This window comes from Colossoma macropomum, unplaced genomic scaffold, assembly GCF_904425465.1.
Source record: "Colossoma macropomum unplaced genomic scaffold, Colossoma_macropomum, whole genome shotgun sequence".
NCBI lineage: Eukaryota > Metazoa > Chordata > Actinopteri > Characiformes > Serrasalmidae > Colossoma > Colossoma macropomum.
The window spans coordinates 5,776,246-5,795,718 of NW_023494798.1; the positions used below are offsets into that span (position 1 = coordinate 5,776,246).

At 40.5% G+C, this 19,473-nt stretch overlaps 1 protein-coding gene across 1 annotated transcript in view; it reads right to left on the bottom strand.

Annotated features, from left to right (window-relative positions):
* Nucleotides 1-608: 608 nt before the first annotated feature.
* Nucleotides 609-19,473, bottom strand: part of LOC118818476 (vomeronasal type-2 receptor 1) — a 29,444-nt gene continuing 10,579 nt past the window's right edge. The window contains exons 6-9 of the mRNA XM_036585744.1: nt 4,933-5,766; nt 3,518-3,748; nt 2,101-2,224; nt 609-1,516 (exon numbers count right to left, since the gene is read on the bottom strand). Coding sequence (XP_036441637.1) covers nt 609-1,516; nt 2,101-2,224; nt 3,518-3,748; nt 4,933-5,766 — 2,097 coding nt within the window. The remainder of the gene's footprint in view (nt 1,517-2,100; nt 2,225-3,517; nt 3,749-4,932; nt 5,767-19,473) is intronic.

Consider the following 19,473-nt stretch of genomic DNA (forward strand, 5'->3'; position numbering starts at 1 on the left):
GGAGGGCTTTCATGCAAAAACTGCCCATTTAAGGTCCTGCTGCATTATCTGAATGGAGTTCAGGCTTTGATTAGGCCACTCCAAAACCTTTATTTTGTTTCTTTTGAGCTATTCAGAGGCAGACCTGCTGTTATGCTTTGGATCACTGTCTTCAAGCAGAGCCCAACTGTGCTTGAGCATCAAATCATGGACTGACGGCCAGATATCCTCCTACTGAATTACTCTGGTACATAGCAGAATTCGTGATTCCATCACTTACAGCAAGTCACTGAGGTCCTGAAGCAGCAAAGCATTGCCACACCGTACCACTTTTGCCTGGCCACTTTCTAATGGTGGTTAATTTGTTGATTGCGTAACCAAGGGGGAAATTACTATTTCATAGGGTGCCAGTTAGTGCTGGATAAATTTATTCTTTCAATAGATGAAACACTTAAAACTATATTTTGTGTAACAAATGTGCAAAAATAGAAGAAATCAGAGGGAGAGCAAGCACTTTTTCACAGCACTGTATAAAATACATTCTTTTTGAAATTCCATACATTTGTTTCCCTCTTGTATTTTTCCAGGGAACGCTATCAAGAGTCACAGGCTCAGTCAATTGTTATAAATCATCTGCTAGTTTTCTGAAACATGAGATATTTTTTAGTATTCTTCTCAGGCATAAAGATGATGATGTAACATTTGGGGGCAAATATACACAGAAGTACCCCAAAACTAGAGGCTAAGATAGCAAATATCTCTACAGCTACAGTGAACTTTCCAGGAGAGCTGACATAAGCTGGGATATAAGCGATCCAAACTGCACAGAATATGAGCATGCTGAATGTGATGAACTTGGCTTCATTAAAGTTATCAGGCAGCTTCCGAGCCAGAAAGGCCAGGATAAAACAAAAGGCAGCGAGACAGCCGATGTAGCCGAGCACACAGCAGAACAGAGCCACGGAACCCAAGTGGCATTCTAGAATGATCCGGTCACGGTACAGCCAGGTGTTCTTCACTGGATGAGGCGGAGCCGTGGTTAGCCAAGCCACACAGATTGCACACTGTAGGGCGGAGCACAGGAACACGCCCAGACGCTGCTGTGGGGGGCGAAACCAACGTGCCGAATTGTTGCCAGGCAGTGTGGCCCTGAAGGCCATGAGCACCACCAGAGTCTTGCTCAGCAGACAGGAGAGACAGAGGGCAAAGGTCAGGCCAAAGGCAGTGCGTCTGAGCTGGCAGGCCCAGCGGGTCGGCTGGCCCAGGAAGGTGAGCGCGCATAAGAAGCAGAAGGTGAGCGACAGCAGCAGCAGGAAGCTCAGCTCTGAGTTGTTGGCGCGGACCAGGGGCGTGTCTCGGTGACGCAGGAAAATGGCAGCTACCATCACGGTAGCGACGACACCCAGGATGGCTGTGGCTGCGAGGGCCATTCCGAAACCCTCGGTGTAGGACAGAAACTCAATCTGCTTGTCAATACAACTGTCACGTTGTGGGTTGGACCAGAGGTCTTCAGGGCAGAGCGTGCACTCAGACTGATCTGGGAGGAAAGACAAAAGAAATAGTGAATGTTCCCTGAGGATAGTGCGAAATACAAGGGGGCTAAGAACCCAAATTAACCTCATGGAACTCTGGATGTCACAAAATTATGTCACAAATTCAGGGAAAGGTCATTGTTTAGCCTGCTTCACCAACAATCAGCAAACTTCTGTCCTTCGTTCTCTTAACTAACTAGTGATGCAGCACTGGTCTGCCTCAGGGGGGCGCTATAGCGAATTGGTTCACCCAGTTGGTCCTTCAACAAAACACCCATTTTCAACCTCATAACACAAAGGAGAGGGAATTCAGGATCCAGAGACTAAAGCTTTGTTTTTTTGTGGCTTTCACATCATTATAAATTTTAATGGTCAGATTCCAAGAGAACTGTTTGTTTTTGGCTCAGAGTTCTCACTGATATTGGGTGTTTATACTGGAAGGAGAGAGAGACTGAGAGGCTGATGCAGTGTTATTGTGGTAAGTTAATGGAGTCATAACCTTCAGTAAACAAGCTCAAGGAGTTGAATAAGCTGGAGTAGGCAAGGACACTAGGATAGTATAGAGGCTCTCCTGGATGCAGCAGTGTACCTATGCTGTTGCTGATGGTGCCCTCGGCACAGGGCACGCAGTCATAGCAGCAGACAGGCTGGCCTTTGCGAGTGGCTTTCCTATAGCCTGGCCGGCAGCTAGGTGAACACACCGACACTGGCACCTGGAGTGAGGGATAGAACATGGGGGTGAAAGAGAGACAGACAGAGAGAGTGAGAGACATTGAAATACAGTGAGAGGACCCCTAACCCCAAGGCTTATTATGTAGTAACTAATCTTAATACTATTATTTGGGATCCACTATGAATGTTGCAGTAGCTAAAGAAACTAGTGTAAGTTTTTTAGTTATAAAAGTGAGAAATCAGGGCTAAAACATCATATTTTTGAATTATGACAGATCGTTCACCAATGTTTCATCTCAAATATCAATCTTGAAGATGACAGTGCATAATGTGTACGACCTTAAAACAAGTATGAACCAGGCCTGCCTAAAGTGGGGCCAAACAGGACATTTGCTGGCCACCAGAAAGTTACCCTAACCTTTCACCTAAACATTTTTCATACTATACATAATTTTGAAAAAGATGTTGTCATACTGTATATAATTTATCCAATCATTATTCTCCTTCTCCTCCTTTTTTGAAAGTAAAAATTTAATATATTGTAATATCATAAAATGCAATTTAAAACCTGGTAACACTTCATTTGAAGGTTATCTACATAAGGTCTTCATAACACATGTATAAGCAATTAATAACATATTTATAAAGCAATGCTTGACTCTTCATGTCATTAATTGCAAGATAACATAAGATGTTGTATGACCTAAATTATATTGTATTGACATAAAAGGCTTTAAACTAAACTGATGGACATTTGTCCCGTTTATAACATTGTTCTAACACATTATCCCCACGTAAGTGAGCCTACATTATAAAGTAGTTTTGAGTCACTATTAGTAAGTTCTATATATATATATTTTTGAGGGTTTAAGTACAAAAGTACAGTTTTTATTAAAGTATTAAGATATATGGTATTCTTAACTAGTTCTAAGCTCCATTACTTGAGAATGATGCTTTATAACAGTGTTATAAATGGAACAAGTGCCTGTCAATTTATGTCAACACTTTCCAATGCTGGGCTTATTATGTATTCTTCATAAAAAAACTTGTCATCTACCCATTAATGGCATAAGCAATCCATGAACGCTCTAGAATTGCTTTATAAATGTGTTATTAAATGCTTATGCATGTCCAGATGTAGGTAGCCTTCAAACAAAGTGTTAACAAAATCTGAGACCTACCTATCTTCATTGTTTGTATACTATTCTTTCTCACCTCACCACAAACACTGGACTGTTGCCCTCCAGGGTCAAAATATTTGGTATAAACATTTATAAAACTGAACTATTAGTAAATACAACTTAGCCGTAATGGTGAATAATCAAGAATTTCACCTCCTTGGATCCCCCATGCCACACAATGTTGTCCTGGTAGAGCACTAACTGCTGCTCGGTTGGAAGAGAGGAGTCAAAGCGTCCAACGGTAACAAAATGCGATGTCCTGCCGTCCGGTCCCTTCTGCCAGTTTACAACGTCATATGACCCCACAGGGTCTCCATGCTCATCAAAATATACAGCGTCTCCAAACATGTTAGTGTAGTTCACCTCCTTCAGGTACTGTATCACCTAAAAAATGTTAATGCATAAAGGATAAAAGTAGACTGTACACATTAATATCTAAATGTCGGCTGTGGTAGTTTTAATGAAATAATCTACACTCCTGGGCAAAAAAATGGGCCAAGCCCAAAATATAAGGTTTTTTACTGATGGTTTGGACAGAATTTATATTTAAACCATATAGAGTATTTTATCTCACATTAAACACAAACTAGCTTGGCAAAGTTTTTAGCTGTATGAAGCCATCAATGCTGAGTACGGACTCTCCTTTCTGTAAAAGGTTGTCTGCAAATTCACACACAAAACATCAACATTTAAAGAAATCAAATGGAAGCTCTACCATACTAACTTATTTATTCTGTTTGTTTAACGTTTTGGTGTTAAGACTATTAAAAGCTTAAAATTTTGCCATTTTGGGCTTTTTTGCCCAGGAGTGTACAAGAAAAAGAACTGACTCGATTTGAATGTGTACATCATTTCTACCTATATCGACACAGTTGTTGCCCTAAGTAGTCTTACTTAACGTGGTTGTGTTGATGTTTCATTCAGGTGAAAATGCAGATAAGCATTTAAATCAATTTCAATCCATTCAGTCCCTTTTTATTGTACAGTACTGTGCAAAAGACCACTCATCATTTATTTAACCCCTTAAATGGCCAGGGCCCACTGGCAGGCCCAACGTTTTACTACACACACAATAACCTAAGAACAGCTCAGCTAGTTTGCATTGAAATCTGTGTAGGTACTGAATGATAAGCTTTAGTATGCACTTAAATCTTTGAGAGAAAAGCTTCACTGTTGTTTCAGACCAGATGTGGATAGATCTCAAAGTATAAGTAGCCACCCCAAAGCCCAGACCTCAACATCATTCAGTGTGTTTGGGATTACTTGGACTGTGAGGAGCAGAAAATGCAACCAACTTCTAAGACTAAACTTTGGGAATATATAAATGAAAAACTAAAGTGAGTCTCCTGAAAAGAATAGAAGCTGTAATAAAGGTAAAGGGTGGACACACTAAGTATTAAAGACTATGTTTAAGTGTTGTTGCTGACTTTGAAAAATGAATAACTTGTATTTAATGGTCATTTTAACTGGAAATCAAACAAATGAAAGGTGGTCTTGGATAATATTGTATTTCAAGACAATGCGTCTGGAATATGTTTCATTCATAGAAGCCCTGAGTTTTGTTATACCTGCCAGGGCTGCAGGTTGTAGATATCTGGACACTGCTGCTGCTTATCAGTGCTGCTCTCTTCCTTCTTGCACATTAGCAGGTTGTGCAGTGCGTGTGCTACTGCATATACAGCCTTGTGCAAGTTATAGGTCACTCTGAGCTGAGACACATCATTATAGATAGTCTCAGTGTCCGCAATCTTCTCCTGTCCTGTACAGGTACGGTTGTAGTGGACAGGGTCAGCCATAGAGCCAACTGGCATGCTTGTATTAAAGGAGCACTGAAACTGCGTTTCCCAGAATTCCCTGGCAGAGGGGTTATATGGGTCAGCCAATGGCTGCAGGCTGTGGAGGAACGTCCTGAGGCCAGGGATTTCAGCCCGGCGGATGGCAAAACCGATGGTGCCACTGAGAGAGGGGTAGATAGTGGAGATGAGGGTGGACGTTATCCAGGCTTCACTGGCCACCCACTGCTTGCCTGTCACTTTCTGCCTAACCGTCTCCTCCACCACTGGCTGGATGTCCTCCTCAGTGGCAAAGGTGACCAGTACATGTGCAGTGGAGTCTCGGATCGTCTTTACGATGTCCTGGAGCTGCAGCTGAGAAGGTACCTTCGGGATGATGACCCGGAAGGCCACGCACACGCCCAGGCGGGACACCTCGGCGGTGAACATGTCCAGGGCAGTTCGCCCATAAGCATCATCACCGCCCAATGCACCCACCCATGTCCAGCCAAAGTGTTTTACAAGGCGGGCAAGAGCGCTGGCCTGGTACGTGTCGCTGGGGATCGTTCGGAAGAAGTACGGGAACTGCTGTCTGTCACTCAGACAAGCACAGGAGGAAAAGTAGCTAACCTGTGAGTTTAGGAGAGAGAGAGGAGATAGAGAAAGTAAGTAAAAGATATAGAGAATACAATTTTGTCTAAATTTAATATAAATTAGTAGAATATGTATAATAAAAAGTCATCATAAAATAATGTTGTTGTTTTTTTCCAGTTTTCCAGTGAAAACCAGCTTCCCTTTACATTTTTTGAATAATTCATGAAAAAGGGAAATTTCAAAAAGAAATTTAACTCAATTTTTTACTTTTTTCTCTTGTTTAAAGTCACCAATTCTTAGATACTGTGTCATCCTTCTGCATTAATCTTTTCAATTTTTTCCCAATGTAATTTACCCAAAACTTAGATTTTTTTGACATTTTTTTTTATAAATTTAGATTTTTAAAATGTAAAAAATAGATTTTTAACACTGGAGTGGTAACACTTTACTGTAGGGCAGTTCATTATGCTAGGTAGCACCTACATAACTCAACTGACTTAAACCAATATAAAAAAAATTATAGAGGCTCATTCCAATAGGCATTGTCTGTCATATAGACTGCTTCTGTCAACTCTGCTGACATACCACATGAAGTGTGCAGTAACTGACTTCTTCTGACATTCTATTCTGTCATGACAATTTTGTTGGTGAAATGAAATAACACTTTAGAAACAACTTGGTAGTTTAGTGAATATTACAATGATGATGTTGATGATGATACATAGTTCAAATCTTACAAATGCTAAAATGAAGAGGCCTTCAGAGAAGGTTTACTGACTTCTGGGAGCTAAAAATACGCCTGCCTGTAATTTTTAGTTCATTTTTATTCAATAGAATCAGGCTTGGGTTTAAACTCTGCAAGCATTACAGTACTACTTTTGTTTGGTTGTTAAGTTGTGGATGGAAACTAAAATGTTAAATTCAATTGATTTGGACTTCAGGAGCTGAAGAGAAGTCCTAGCATGTTAAAGCAACCAAAGGAATCAACTAGCAATGTTTGATTTCCAATTTATTTCTAATTTTATATAAAAAAAAACTGACTCCAGGCCTTCTGATAGTAAACGTAAACAATGAAAATGGAACAATGAACATAGGAAAGAGTAAATAATAGAAAACATGATGCTCTCATGTATTTATTGGCACAGGTAAGTCTTATTTATCCAAGCGCAGAGAATGCCTTCTATTGAAAAAGAGGAGCTATGTAAGAACAGGTCACTTTGATCTGATTCAATTCACCTTTTCTTTAATTCTTTAAAGCAGAAGCGCAGAAAAAAGCTTTGCAGCTCCAGTGGGATACGATAGTCTAACTGCTTAATCACTGTTTTGAATCCTGCCAACACCTCAGCTTCCCACGGTCAGAAGCCTGAGGAAGAAGCCCTTAAGGCCCCCCACCACACTATGTGATAGGCGAAGTCATAACTTCAGCATCAGCAATGACTAAATTCAGGGCAAGAACTGACCTAAGATGTGGTACTGAATTAGGTTTTCTGGGTTTTAAGTAGAACTTCTGCCTAAACTAAGAGAAAAAAAAGAAAAAAATTCAGGTTGATTTCTTTCAGTCTACAAAGTTTTCTCATGGGGAAAGCGAAAATCCGAAACAGAGAGTGGATAAGAGTGAGAGAGGCAGAGATAAAGAGAGAGAGAGTGAGAGAGAGTCGTTTCAACAGCACACACATTCGAGCACACAGTGCATGGCCATGTTTGTGTCTCACCAGCGGGACGCTGAACAGATTGAGCAGTCTGGAGATGGCCATAGACAGAGTGGATCCCGAGTCTCCTATGATCAGAGGGATGGTGGGGGATGAACACGCTCCAGTACTGTTCCTCTTCAGGGGCTGAGAGACCACCGACAAGGCCGTTCTCATAGACAGAGCCACCAGCCAGCATGTGTCATAGATCCTGTAGCCCAGCGTGATGTTGGGCAGCAGGTTAGGGTTTCTGTTGATCTCCTCTATGAAGTAGATCATGGACTGAGTCCAGCGGAATGCACGCAGGTTTAACCTGAAGCAGCAAGACATTCAAAGGCAGACCGAAGTCAGTGAAACCTTCATAAAGACTTTCTGCATACACTCTTAAAGCTAGTAGAAAACTGTCACTGTGGTGGTGCCTTCCTGGTGAATGTAGAGTACATTTAAAACTATTTTAAGGAACACAGCTGAACCTTAAGATCACTACTGTACCTTTGAGGGTAGTTTACTTTGTTTGTACCTTGGTGAACAAAAATGCACCTGAACAGTACCATTTTTTCTTACAGTGTACTAGAAACATATCGCTGTTGTCGGAACAAAACCTCATATGTCCAAAATGGTAATTTTACAGAAGAAGAAAAAACTTTGCTTTTAATGAAAGTCAATGGAACCAGATGTCATTTTGGGACATTTCTTTTGGTCCATTCATTATGACATTTACAGACATTGTAAAGGGCAACAGCCATTTTCAAATTATGTCTAAAACTGGAAAATGACAAAAAATGGAGATACAAGGTTTTGTTCTGACAGCAACAATACATTGCATGGCTTGGAGACATTTCAACAACATGAAAATTAATTTGCACAAGCAAAATGGTAGTGCCACATTTTAAAAGGCTATGAAAATCTGAGTACAGCAATTTTTTACTAAGCAACTTTTAGTGCGCAATTTCTGTTTATATAACATGTAGGGTAAAAAAAAAACCACACAATTATAAAAAGTATCATAACTTTTGCAAATGATGTATTTTATGTTTCTTTTTTCCCCCAATAGTTTAAATTCAGCACATAAACACACAAACACACATTTTCTAAACCACTTTTCCTCCTGGGTCGCAGCGGGGGTTTTAGAGCCTATCTCAGTGGTCACTGGGTAGAAGGCAGAATACACCTTGGACAGTCCATCACAGGACAGACAGCACATAAAAAGTAAATGTTTATTAACATGTGCAGAACTGTGTCCTCTGTGGAGGATGTGTTCACTCAGTTTCACTTAGAAAATGACCAAAACATGGAATTTGACCAGGGTGCCCACACTTTTGCATATGTATATGCAGTCAAATAGAAGAAGTAAACTGAACAATGAATATGCCAGATTCTGCACTATTATTATGTCTCTATTCAAACCGAAGCAAATTGTGACATTGACCATGTTAAGGCTTTTTTTTGAGTCTTATCTCTTCCATCAGCAGGTGTTCAGGTGACTCTCAGGAGGATCTGGTCTGTTACCAGATCAGATCCACCTTGTTTAAACTCGTGGAGCGAAGCTGGTGGTGTGCCAACTGGGGAGGAGGTTTACTTTCTGGACCTGAATGACCCAACTCTGCTATGGAATCTGTGCCAGTTTGGGTAGATGCTGTCATTAAAACAAAAGGAGGCATTCCAAATACTAAGAAATTCCGAAAGTCAAGTTCAAATTGAAAAGATTTTACTTTTCATTAAAACTGTTGAGCTGATAATATAATTTGTAATGAATGATTCTGTATCAAATTTGAAACAAATGGCTGCTGTTGGACAAAACCTTGTATCTCCATTTTTGCCTTTTTTCAGTTTTCAACACAATTTGAAAATGCCTATTGACCTTTACATTGTGTGAACAATTCATGATAAATGGACCAAAAGAAACCAATCCAAAATTACTTGGAAAAAAGTCTGGTTCCATTGACTTTATATTAAAATTAAAGTAGGTTTTTTCTTTTTTTCTGTACAGTTATACAAGGTTTTGTTCCGACAACAGCGAAATGCAAATAAGTGAATAGTAACATTTGCAAGGGACTCAACTCAATCTTAGACTTTTGGATAGAGTGGGGTCCAAAAAAAGTCTGAGATCACTGGTGAAAATGCTTGGATTTTGAATTAATTTCTAATGTAATACACAATTTTTCATTGGAAATGATGATTCGCTGCTGTCAGAACAAAACCTCATATCTCCAAAATAATAACTTTAGTGTAGAAGGAAAAAACTTTACTTTTAATGTAAGTCAATGGAACTTTTGGACCATTTACCATGAAATTTACACACAATGTAAAAGACAACAGGCATTTTCAAATTATATCAAAACAGAAAAAAGGCAAAAGTGGACATATAAGCTTTTGTTCTGACAGCAGTGATATGCTAGTTGCTGTTAACAGCCTCTGTATAATTGATATAAATCTATCTGTTTTATGTTCACACATGTAGTTGTTTGTTTGTCTAAGAACACTGATGATACTTGTGATACACTCAGAAAAGTATATCACAATTTCTTTTATCAAAATAATGTGAAACATCATTACATTGCCCACCCCTACAGGTGAATGACATGGTCAGTGCGGTTTCTTTGATAAATATGATCAAGAGCGATGCGTCTCCTGTGCACAACACAGCCACTGAACAATTACAGAAAGAGCAAAGTGCATTTTGAACACTTCAAAGCCAGTGAAGTAAAAGGGGGGCTTTAATCATTGGCAGCCCCTCTGAAGCAGGAAGTGTGGAAAAAAAAGTCAGGAGCCAACACTCTTTACCCCCTGCATCTCCTCTTGCCTGGTGAACTGGTGAAGTTCAGCTGCTGCTCTATGCCCTTAGAGTGAATGGGAAACATTCCAGCCAGAATCACCTGGCCGTCCTTATGGACCACCGCAGAGTCCAGGTCCTGCCAGCGGTCACAGTTGGCCTCAGAGGCACCGTGTGTGGTGCAGAGGAGAGAAAGCAGCAGGGTCGCGACCTGGAGGAGCTGCATATCCTGATCAGCGAGTCACATCAGCGGTCCACTCAGCGTTTAGTATGTAGAGCTGTGATGACTGGAGAGTTTTATAGAGGCTGATTAATGAAAAGCACCTCTGTAGGGAAATTAAAGAGGGGGGCGAGTTATGCACAGAAGCGAAGACACGCATGCGTGTTTCATAGACACAAACACACAGAGCACACCTATGACAGAGCTCAACTCCTGCATGGTCAACTACTTCACTTTTGGGACTCTTCAAATGGAACAAAGACTAAAACGCCCAACAGGACGTTCTGAAGTGCTACAAAGATTGGGTCAGCTTTGGAATTATGTTTAAGACTGATTCTATCAAATCCATCAAATAAGTCTGGCCAGACGGGTGGGTTCAGGGGAAGGACACTCAGGGACAATAACAAACATTCTGGAAATTTTGATTACAGGGCAAATTAACCGTACCATGTGGAATGCAGCTATGCAGTCGGACTCGGTTAAAGTGCTACAGTTTAAATAACTCAACATGTTCCAAACTGTCAACTGAAATATTTATCACCATATGCATCACATCAGTGGTCTTCCAACTGCTCTGAGCAACTGTGAGATGACCGACCCTAGCAAAAGCCTTTGGGCCAGGCATATCAATTCAATCCATTTAGAATCCATCAATATGACAAGAAAGGGGGGGATAAGAATCTTTCGGTGCTCTTAGTCTGTTTGCACAGAGTACAGAGTGAGATTAGACAATGGCCCATTCAGAATGCTGCCTTATTCCAGGATTAGACAAGAGCCAAGATCCAAATTTCCTGTCACTTGACTCCAGAGGGGGAAGACTGTAAAGGACAGAAAGTGCGAGTGAGAGAACACGAGTTAGAAACTTAGTTTAGATCAGGACTGTATTTGGACTCACATTGTGATAATGAGGGATGCAGGATCATACTGACATCAGCAGAAAAAATGATCAGCATCAGACTGACCGATATTTCAAACTGATATTTGATGCATTTACTGGCAGAGTTTCCAATATGACATTTTGGTGCCATCATGATGTCTAGGAATTTAGTTTGTTGGAAACTTTGGTAAAATTCTGGTCACAAATTGTTGCAATCGCCTAATGAGATAGGCAAGCCTATGATTTGCATTTTATCCAACAGCCTAAGCCTGGTTTTACAAAGTGAAACCCTCATGCAACTAGTTGCATGTAGTGAGTTGCATGAGACTTAGGCTCAATCCCCGAGTTACAAGGATAGTGATTAAAATCTTGTCCTACAATGTGGAACAATCCTGAAATAAAAAGAGCATCACTTCATTAACAGCTACCAGTGCTGCTCTGTAGGCGACGCTGCCAGTCTGCAGTGACAGCAGAGGAGGGTAAAGTTCAGCTCCTCACTGCTGGGCTTTAGTTACATTTAGGGCATCAAATGCCTTCAAAGGGGGGGGCAATTATTTATTATCGCCCACCCCTAATTCTTCAGTGATATAAAGCTGAAGTCAGCTGTTTGCTAGCTTCTTCTTCAAATTTTTCCATTCCACTTTAAATGGTGCAGCAATTACATTGTGGCACCTCAGGCATCAGAACTGCTGCACCATTTAAGGTGGAACAGGAAATTTACATAGCTGTCTACTGAGACATCATCATACTACTAGCAATTGTTTATGCTTATTATTAAGGAAACGACCAGAATACATTGAAATAATAGTAAACTAATACAAAGATTATCGTCATTTAAGTACTCACTTTGTGGCCATCTTGCTGTTTTTCTTTATTTCTCTTGACACTACATTTGTAGTGTGTCTGAAAAAAGGCCATGACACTTCACCCTACCCCTCTATCTCAACAAAAATTGGGACACCCTACTCCTAGGTGTGAACACACAAAACAGAGGGATAGGGCTAAGTGGTAGTGGAAAGGAGTGAAATGAAATTGAGCCTTAATTTCCTTGCAACTTGACAGCTATACAAAGCAATTCAAAAACAATTTAAAGTTGTACACAACACATCTGATTACTCCACTAGATAGTAGAATGTGCAGCTCCTATTTGTTGGTACTCCATATTGTTCTCACTATTTACATATTTGCAGCATTAATGTTCATTTTTCAGTTGGCACTGCTGTTCTTGTCTATATCTCTAAGATCTGTGAATCTATGGATATTTAGCACATATTTGGCTCTGTTCTGTGAATGATTATTCTTTTAAAAAATCATGCTTAAGTAGGCATTACATTTGTACGTTTGGCTCACTTATCCTGTTCTGGAAGTACTGCAAGTTCATCCAGTCACCACATCTCAGTCTCCTCTTCTGTAATATTTATCATTGTTTGGATCATAAAGGAATCTGCAATCGGTGCAAAATTAGAGGTTGTCAAGAAAGGAAGAAATAAATAATGTAACTACAAAGATCAAAATAACAGAAGGCTAAAGAAGAATACAAGCAGCCATTTAAACAGTTGTTAGCATTAGCTGGCGAGTGTAACCAGCTGTTTACAGAGCTTTGAGAAATTCATGCTTGTTTGTGGTCATGGCTCAGGAAACTGACATGGACTAAGACAAGATCTCATTTTTAACCACCCAGTGAACAATCTTCTGTTTCATTTTCTTATCCCTTGACCTGAAACAATCAATTGTTTGAAATGATTTAATTTGATATGATCAGGTGATGCATTATCAGCATTTAGATTTGCTGTTTCATGAAACTTGCTCCACAAAGTTGAGTCCCTTGCAACTGTTGCAGCTGAGTTTCACACGGGTTGTACTTTACATTACTCAAGTGCAATTTAGTTTCCGATAAGTTTCAAGAAACTAAAGTTACATGCAAATTTCTGTGTAAAGTCAGCCTAGATGCACTTGAGCTTTATCCTAAAAGTGTATGCATCTTTCTCCTCCAGCATGACTGAAGGCAGCTGAAGGGAGCACCGCAGTGTGAACAGCAAACCAGAGTGCATTTATCAATTCACACTTCTGTGCTTTACCACAAAGGATATCGTACAGATTTGTTTATTGACCGTCAGCTCTGTATAAACGTGTTGCGACAGCCAAATGATCAATTAAAATTGTACATGTAAGCACCATTTGACCACCATTTGGCTGGTGGATCATTCTCAGCACTGTGGTGGTGGTGTGTTAGTGTGTGTTGTGCTGGTCTGAGTGGATCAGACACAGCAGTGCTGCTGGAGTTTTTAAACACCTCAGTGTCACTGCTGGACTGAAAATAGTCCACCAACCAAAAATATCCCCAACAGCGTCCTGTGGGCAGCATCCTGTGACCACTGATGAAGGACTACAGGATGACCAACTCAAACTGTGCAGCAGCAGATGAGCTATCGTCTCTGACTTTACATCTACAAGGTGGGCTGACAATGCAGGAGTGTCTAATAGAGTGGACAGTGAGTGGACACGGTGTTTAAAAACTCCAGTATCACTGCTGTGTCTGATCCACTTGTACTAGCACAACACACACTAACACACCACCACCACGTCAGTGTTACTGCAGTGCTGAGAATGATCCACCACCCAAATACTACCTGCTCTGTGAGGGTCCATGGGGGTCTTGACCACTAAAGAACAGGGTAAAAGGGGGCTAACAAAGTATCAGAGAAACAGATGGACTACAGTCTGTAACTGTAGAACTACAAAGTGCACCTATATAGTAAGTGGAGCTGATAAAATGGACAATGAGTGTAGAAACAAGGAGGTGGTCCTGATGTTATGCCTGATCGGTGTATGTACAACAGCAGATTTGAAGATGGCGACTCAACTATATCAACTTTTATAATCATCAGTTATAATTATATATATGCTCAAATACAAAACCTTTTTAGTTTCTAGTATCTCTATTCCATGACTGTGTACACATTTCCTCCAGTTACATTTGTGTGTACAGTTATTTTTCATATATATATAATTCTAAATTACACCAAAACAGTCAAATTGAAGAGTGATGATTCTAAAAATTTGTGATACAGTGAATCATTTAGTGAGGTCAGAAATTTAGACCCCTAGTGGTGAGGTGAGTTGGCATGTAAACGTCGGCCTTTGTGTCACATAAACTCCTGACAGCATGCTGTTTTGTTTGTGACCTCTCTCAAGAGGATGGACATCCGCCGCACCTCATCATTCACGAGGATGGAAAAAACACTCATAAAATTAGCCGCAGCTAATCAGTCATAAAATCAGCCTGCAAGTGTGTTTGTTATTTCTGTGCTCAGTGAGCAAAAAGGGGCTGTTAAGTGAGGTTTTAATTAGCCTGCAGCAGCTGGGCTTTTATTAAAGGGCTCTGAGGGAGAGTACTTGAGCTCCTCTGGGAGATGACAGGACAGTGAGACAGGGCTGAGAGTAATGCTGCCAGGTCCTTCAGCTGGTCTGCTAAGGCTGAATGAAGGAGAAAGATACATAGAGTGAATATCTGTGTTTCTTAATGCAGAGAAGGAAAGACTTGATGGCGATGACCACAACATGCTTGTGTGTGTAGATATTTCCTCATGCCCAGATGAGAAGCTACAATGCAGAGAATGAGTTGAACTGAACGCATCGCAACAGCACCTCTTAGTGGCCAAAGTGCAAAGGTGCAAGTCTTTACTTTAGATATCAGTTACAGGAAGCCTAAACAACCTTTATTAGAGAAATAAACTGCCAGCACATATACTTTTGCATATGTTCACGTAAGACTCATCTCTGCTGGAGTTTCAGGGGGAAAATAAGAGAGATGAAAGATGGGAAGAGAGCAAATATGCAGGACAGCCCTCTGAGAAAGCCACTGACTCGGCATGCATGGGAAATCCTGAAGGGATTATCACAGAAGGAACTGATTAGCTGGATGTGTGCGCAAAACATAGTATCCAACAATCTGTCCAATATGTGAGAGACATCAAAATCAGAGGAATTCCAATGATCACTTTACATTTCTGCATAATTTAGCTGTCGAGATGTAAACAAAGTCACAATGTTGATGTGAAATGGTTCATTGAAAAACTCAACGTTTTCCATCTGAGTGGTGATTAGGAACCAGAGCTCGCCATGTCTTCAAAGCAATTGCCATTCAAAACCACCAGTGAACCTACACATGTTCTGAGCTTTAATATTTTATGTCAGTTGTGATAAAACAGCATTTATCTCTCCATCATGAATGCATTTAAAGTATTTTAAAATAAAAGTGTTTGATGCAATATGTAAACATTGTTAACGTTTCAAAATGTGCTATTCACTCATTAGTCTATCATGTCCATATGGATGCTAAGCTGCAGCCTATTTTGAATTGTTTTTGGTGATGTCATAAAGCCCAATGCATTTACATACGCGGATCAGGCATAATATTATGACCACCGTCTTGTCCATTTAATCAGCTCCACTTACTATATAGGTGCACTTTGTAGTTCTACAGTTACAGACTGTAGTCCATCTGTTTCTCTGATACTTTGTTAGCCCCCTTTTACCCTGTTCTTCAGTGGTCAGGACCCCCATGGACCCTCATAGAGCAGGTACTATTTAGGTGGTGGATCATTCTCAGCATTGCAGTAACACTGACATGGTGGTGGTTGTGTGTTAGTGTGTTGTGCTGGTCTGAGTGGATCAGACACAGCAGTAAGTAAGTAAGTAAAGTTTATTTATATAGCGCTTTTTACAACAGGTGTTGTCACAAAGCAGCTTTACAAGGAAATGAGCATTACAAAAAGAAGTCCGGGTCCGAGCCCCCATGAGCAAGCCAGTGGCGACAGTGGCAAGGAAAAACTCCCTAAGAGAAACAGGAAGAAACCTTGAGAGGAACCAGGACTCAGAAGGGGAACCCATCCTCCTCTGGTCGACACCGGATAGTAAACATTGTTAGTATAAAGTATTATAGACCAAAAACAGGGTAAAGGTGAAGGAAACAATTAATTTGAATAGTTCAGTTCATGCAGCAGAAGCAGCAGCATCAGTGGGGTCAGGTTGTGAGGGTGAGGTTTGCACGGTGAGCAGTGGCACCCGATCAAGGCAGCAGAGGCAGCAGCATCAGCAGCAGCATGGGCAGCTGTTCAACTCGGCAAAAGAAAGAGAGGAAAAACACAGTCAATGGGTGATTGATTAATTTGAATTAGTTTGAATGATTGATTGGTTCAAGTGAATAATTTTGAATAGTTCATGCAGCAACAGCAGTAGTATCAGTGGGGTCAGGTTGTGAGGGTGAGGTTTGCACGGCGTTGAACAGCAGGAGGCTCAATGTTGGTAACCCGGTCCAGAGGGCTGGCGAGCAGTGGCACCCGATCGAGGCAGAAAAGGCAGCAGCATCAGAACAGGATGGGCAGCTGTTCAACTCGGCAAAGGAAAGAAAGGAAAACACACAGAGAGGAAAACACACAGAGTCAGTTCTGTAATGGGTGACCGATCACAAATTACAGTGTTAGCAGAGACTCTGGCAGGTATAGAACTAACAGGGAAAACTAATTACCAAAGGCTTGAATATACAAGTAGGTTTTTAGCCTAGACTTAAAGACTGAGGCTGTGTCTGAGTCCCGAACATTAACAGGAAGACTATTCCAAAGCTGGGGGGCTTTGTATGAGAAAGCTCTCCCCCCTGACGTAACTTTATTAATTCTGGGTACTAATAGTAAGCCAGCACCTTGTGATCTAAGTAGGCGGGATGGTTCATAGTGAGAGAGAAGTTCACTCAGGTACAGCGGGGCGAGTCCGTTTAGTGCTTTATAAGTCAGCAAGAGAATTTTATAATCAATCCGAAATTTTACTGGCAACCAGTGTAAGGCTGATAAAACTGGGCTGATATGGTCAAACTTTCTGGTTCTTGTAAGGACTCTGGCTGCAGCGTTCTGGACTAGCTGAAGCTTGTTAATGCTTTTGCTGGGACATCCAGCCAGCAGGGCATTACAGTAATCTAGCCTTGAAGTAATAAATGCATGAACTAACTTTTCTGCATCCTGTAGAGATAATGCATTTCTCAATTTAGCAATATTGCGAAGATGCAGGAAGGCTGTTCTAGTAATATTAGTTATATGTGTGTCGAAGGACAGATCAGGGTCTATAATGACACCAAGGTTTTTTACATATGAGCTTGATGCAACTGAGAAATTGTTAAGTTTAAGTGTTAGATTAGACAGTTTGTTTCTGGCTGCTTTTGGACCAAGAAGCAGAACCTCTGTTTTATCTGAGTTTAGAAGGAGAAAGTTACTCGACATCCAGTCCTTTATGTCTTGTATACAGTCTTCAATCTTGCTAAGGTTAATTCTATCATCTGGGTCGCTTGCTAAATATAACTGAGTGTCATCGGCATAGCAGTGGAAGTTTATGCCGTGTCTACTGATAATGGTGCCCAGTGGTAGCATATATAAAGTGAATAATACAGGTCCTAAAACAGAGCCTTGTGGAACACCATATTTTACTTTTGTGAGAACAGATGATTCACCGTTTATATTAACAAACTGATACCGATCAGTGAGGTAGGACCGGAACCAGGAAAGAGCTGTTCCTGTTACCCCTACAAGGTTTTCTAGTCTGTCTAGTAAGATAGTGTGGTCTATTGTGTCAAATGCCGCACTAAGATCGAGGAGGACTAACAAGGACACATGATCTTGGTCAGAAAATAATAATAGATCATTTACAATTTTTACTAGTGCTGTTTCTGTACTATGATGTGGCCTAAAACCAGATTGGAATTTTTCATGTATTTGATTCCTATGTAAAAAGGAGCTTAACTGTTTTGCTACAACTTTTTCCAAGATCTTAGATATAAAGGGGAGATTTGAGATAGGTCTATAATTTGAGCAGTGTTGCTGGAGTTTTTAAACACCGTGTCCACTCACTGTCCACGCTATTAGACACTCCTACCTTGTCAGTCCACCTTGTAGATGTAAAGTCAGAGACGATAGCTCATCTGCTGCTGCACAGTTTGTGTTGGTCATCCTCTAGTCCTTCATCAGTGGTCACAGGACGCTGCCCACAGGACGCTGTTGGCTGGATATTTTTGGTTGGTGGACTATTCTCAGTCCAGCAGTGACACTGAGGTGTTTAAAAACTCCAGCAGCACTGCTGTGTCTGATCCACTCAGACCAGCGCAACACACACTAACACACCACCACCACATCAGTGTTACTGCAGTGCTGAGAATGATCCACCACCCAAATAGTACCTGCTCTGTGAGGGTCCATGGGGGTCCTGAGCCCTGAAGAACAGGGTAAAAGGGGGCTAACAAAGTATGCAGAGAAACAGATGGACTACCACACAGAAAGTTGTTACATGAAATGGTTACAAATACATTTTCGTATGCCTGAGATGTTGTTTCACGATAGTTTATAAATAAAACTTTGCCCTAAAATGTATTTTTATAGTGGAGAGATACATGCAAAACAGCCCCCAAATAAAACATATTATTTTGGATTTACCTGTTTTACCATAATCATTACATACAGTACATGTACATTCACTGGTCAATTTGGTAAATAAAATGGCTGTAGTTGTGTTGTAGACAGGCGCCCTATGGTTCCAATCACCACCACTGTAAAGAAATCTGAACAGGGGAATTTTAATGCAGCATTTCACATCAAACAACTCTGGATGACTTGTTGTCTGATTTATTCACATTTTTTTGACTGGAGATAGATTGGTTTATGAAAGTCTCAGCATGATGTGAACCTGAAATTCTTTATTCACTTATTTATTCCACTTACTAATTTTTTTGGGGATCTGTGCTGAGTTCAGCTCACTGATCTGCTAATGATAGAGCACACTGGAACATCAGCACTCCCTGGTGGTGAAAACAGAAAGCACAAAACATGAACAGAAAGTAGGCCTGGTTTAGATAACCCATTATAATGTTTTAGAATTCATCTTCTACAGGAAACAAACTTAAACACTGCATATTTCTACAAATTTTTAGTGCACAATTTCTAGTTAGTATCTCTATTTATATGTTTAACATATAAGAAAAAAAAATAATAATAAATAAAATGTGTGCCAAAACTTTTGCACAGGCCACATTTTTTTTTATTTATTTTTGCCCAATATGTCAAGTTCAGCAAATGAACAATAATGGTGAATTAAAATGTTCAGAAGTGTGTTTTCTGTAGAGAGTGTGTTTATGGTCACTTAGAAA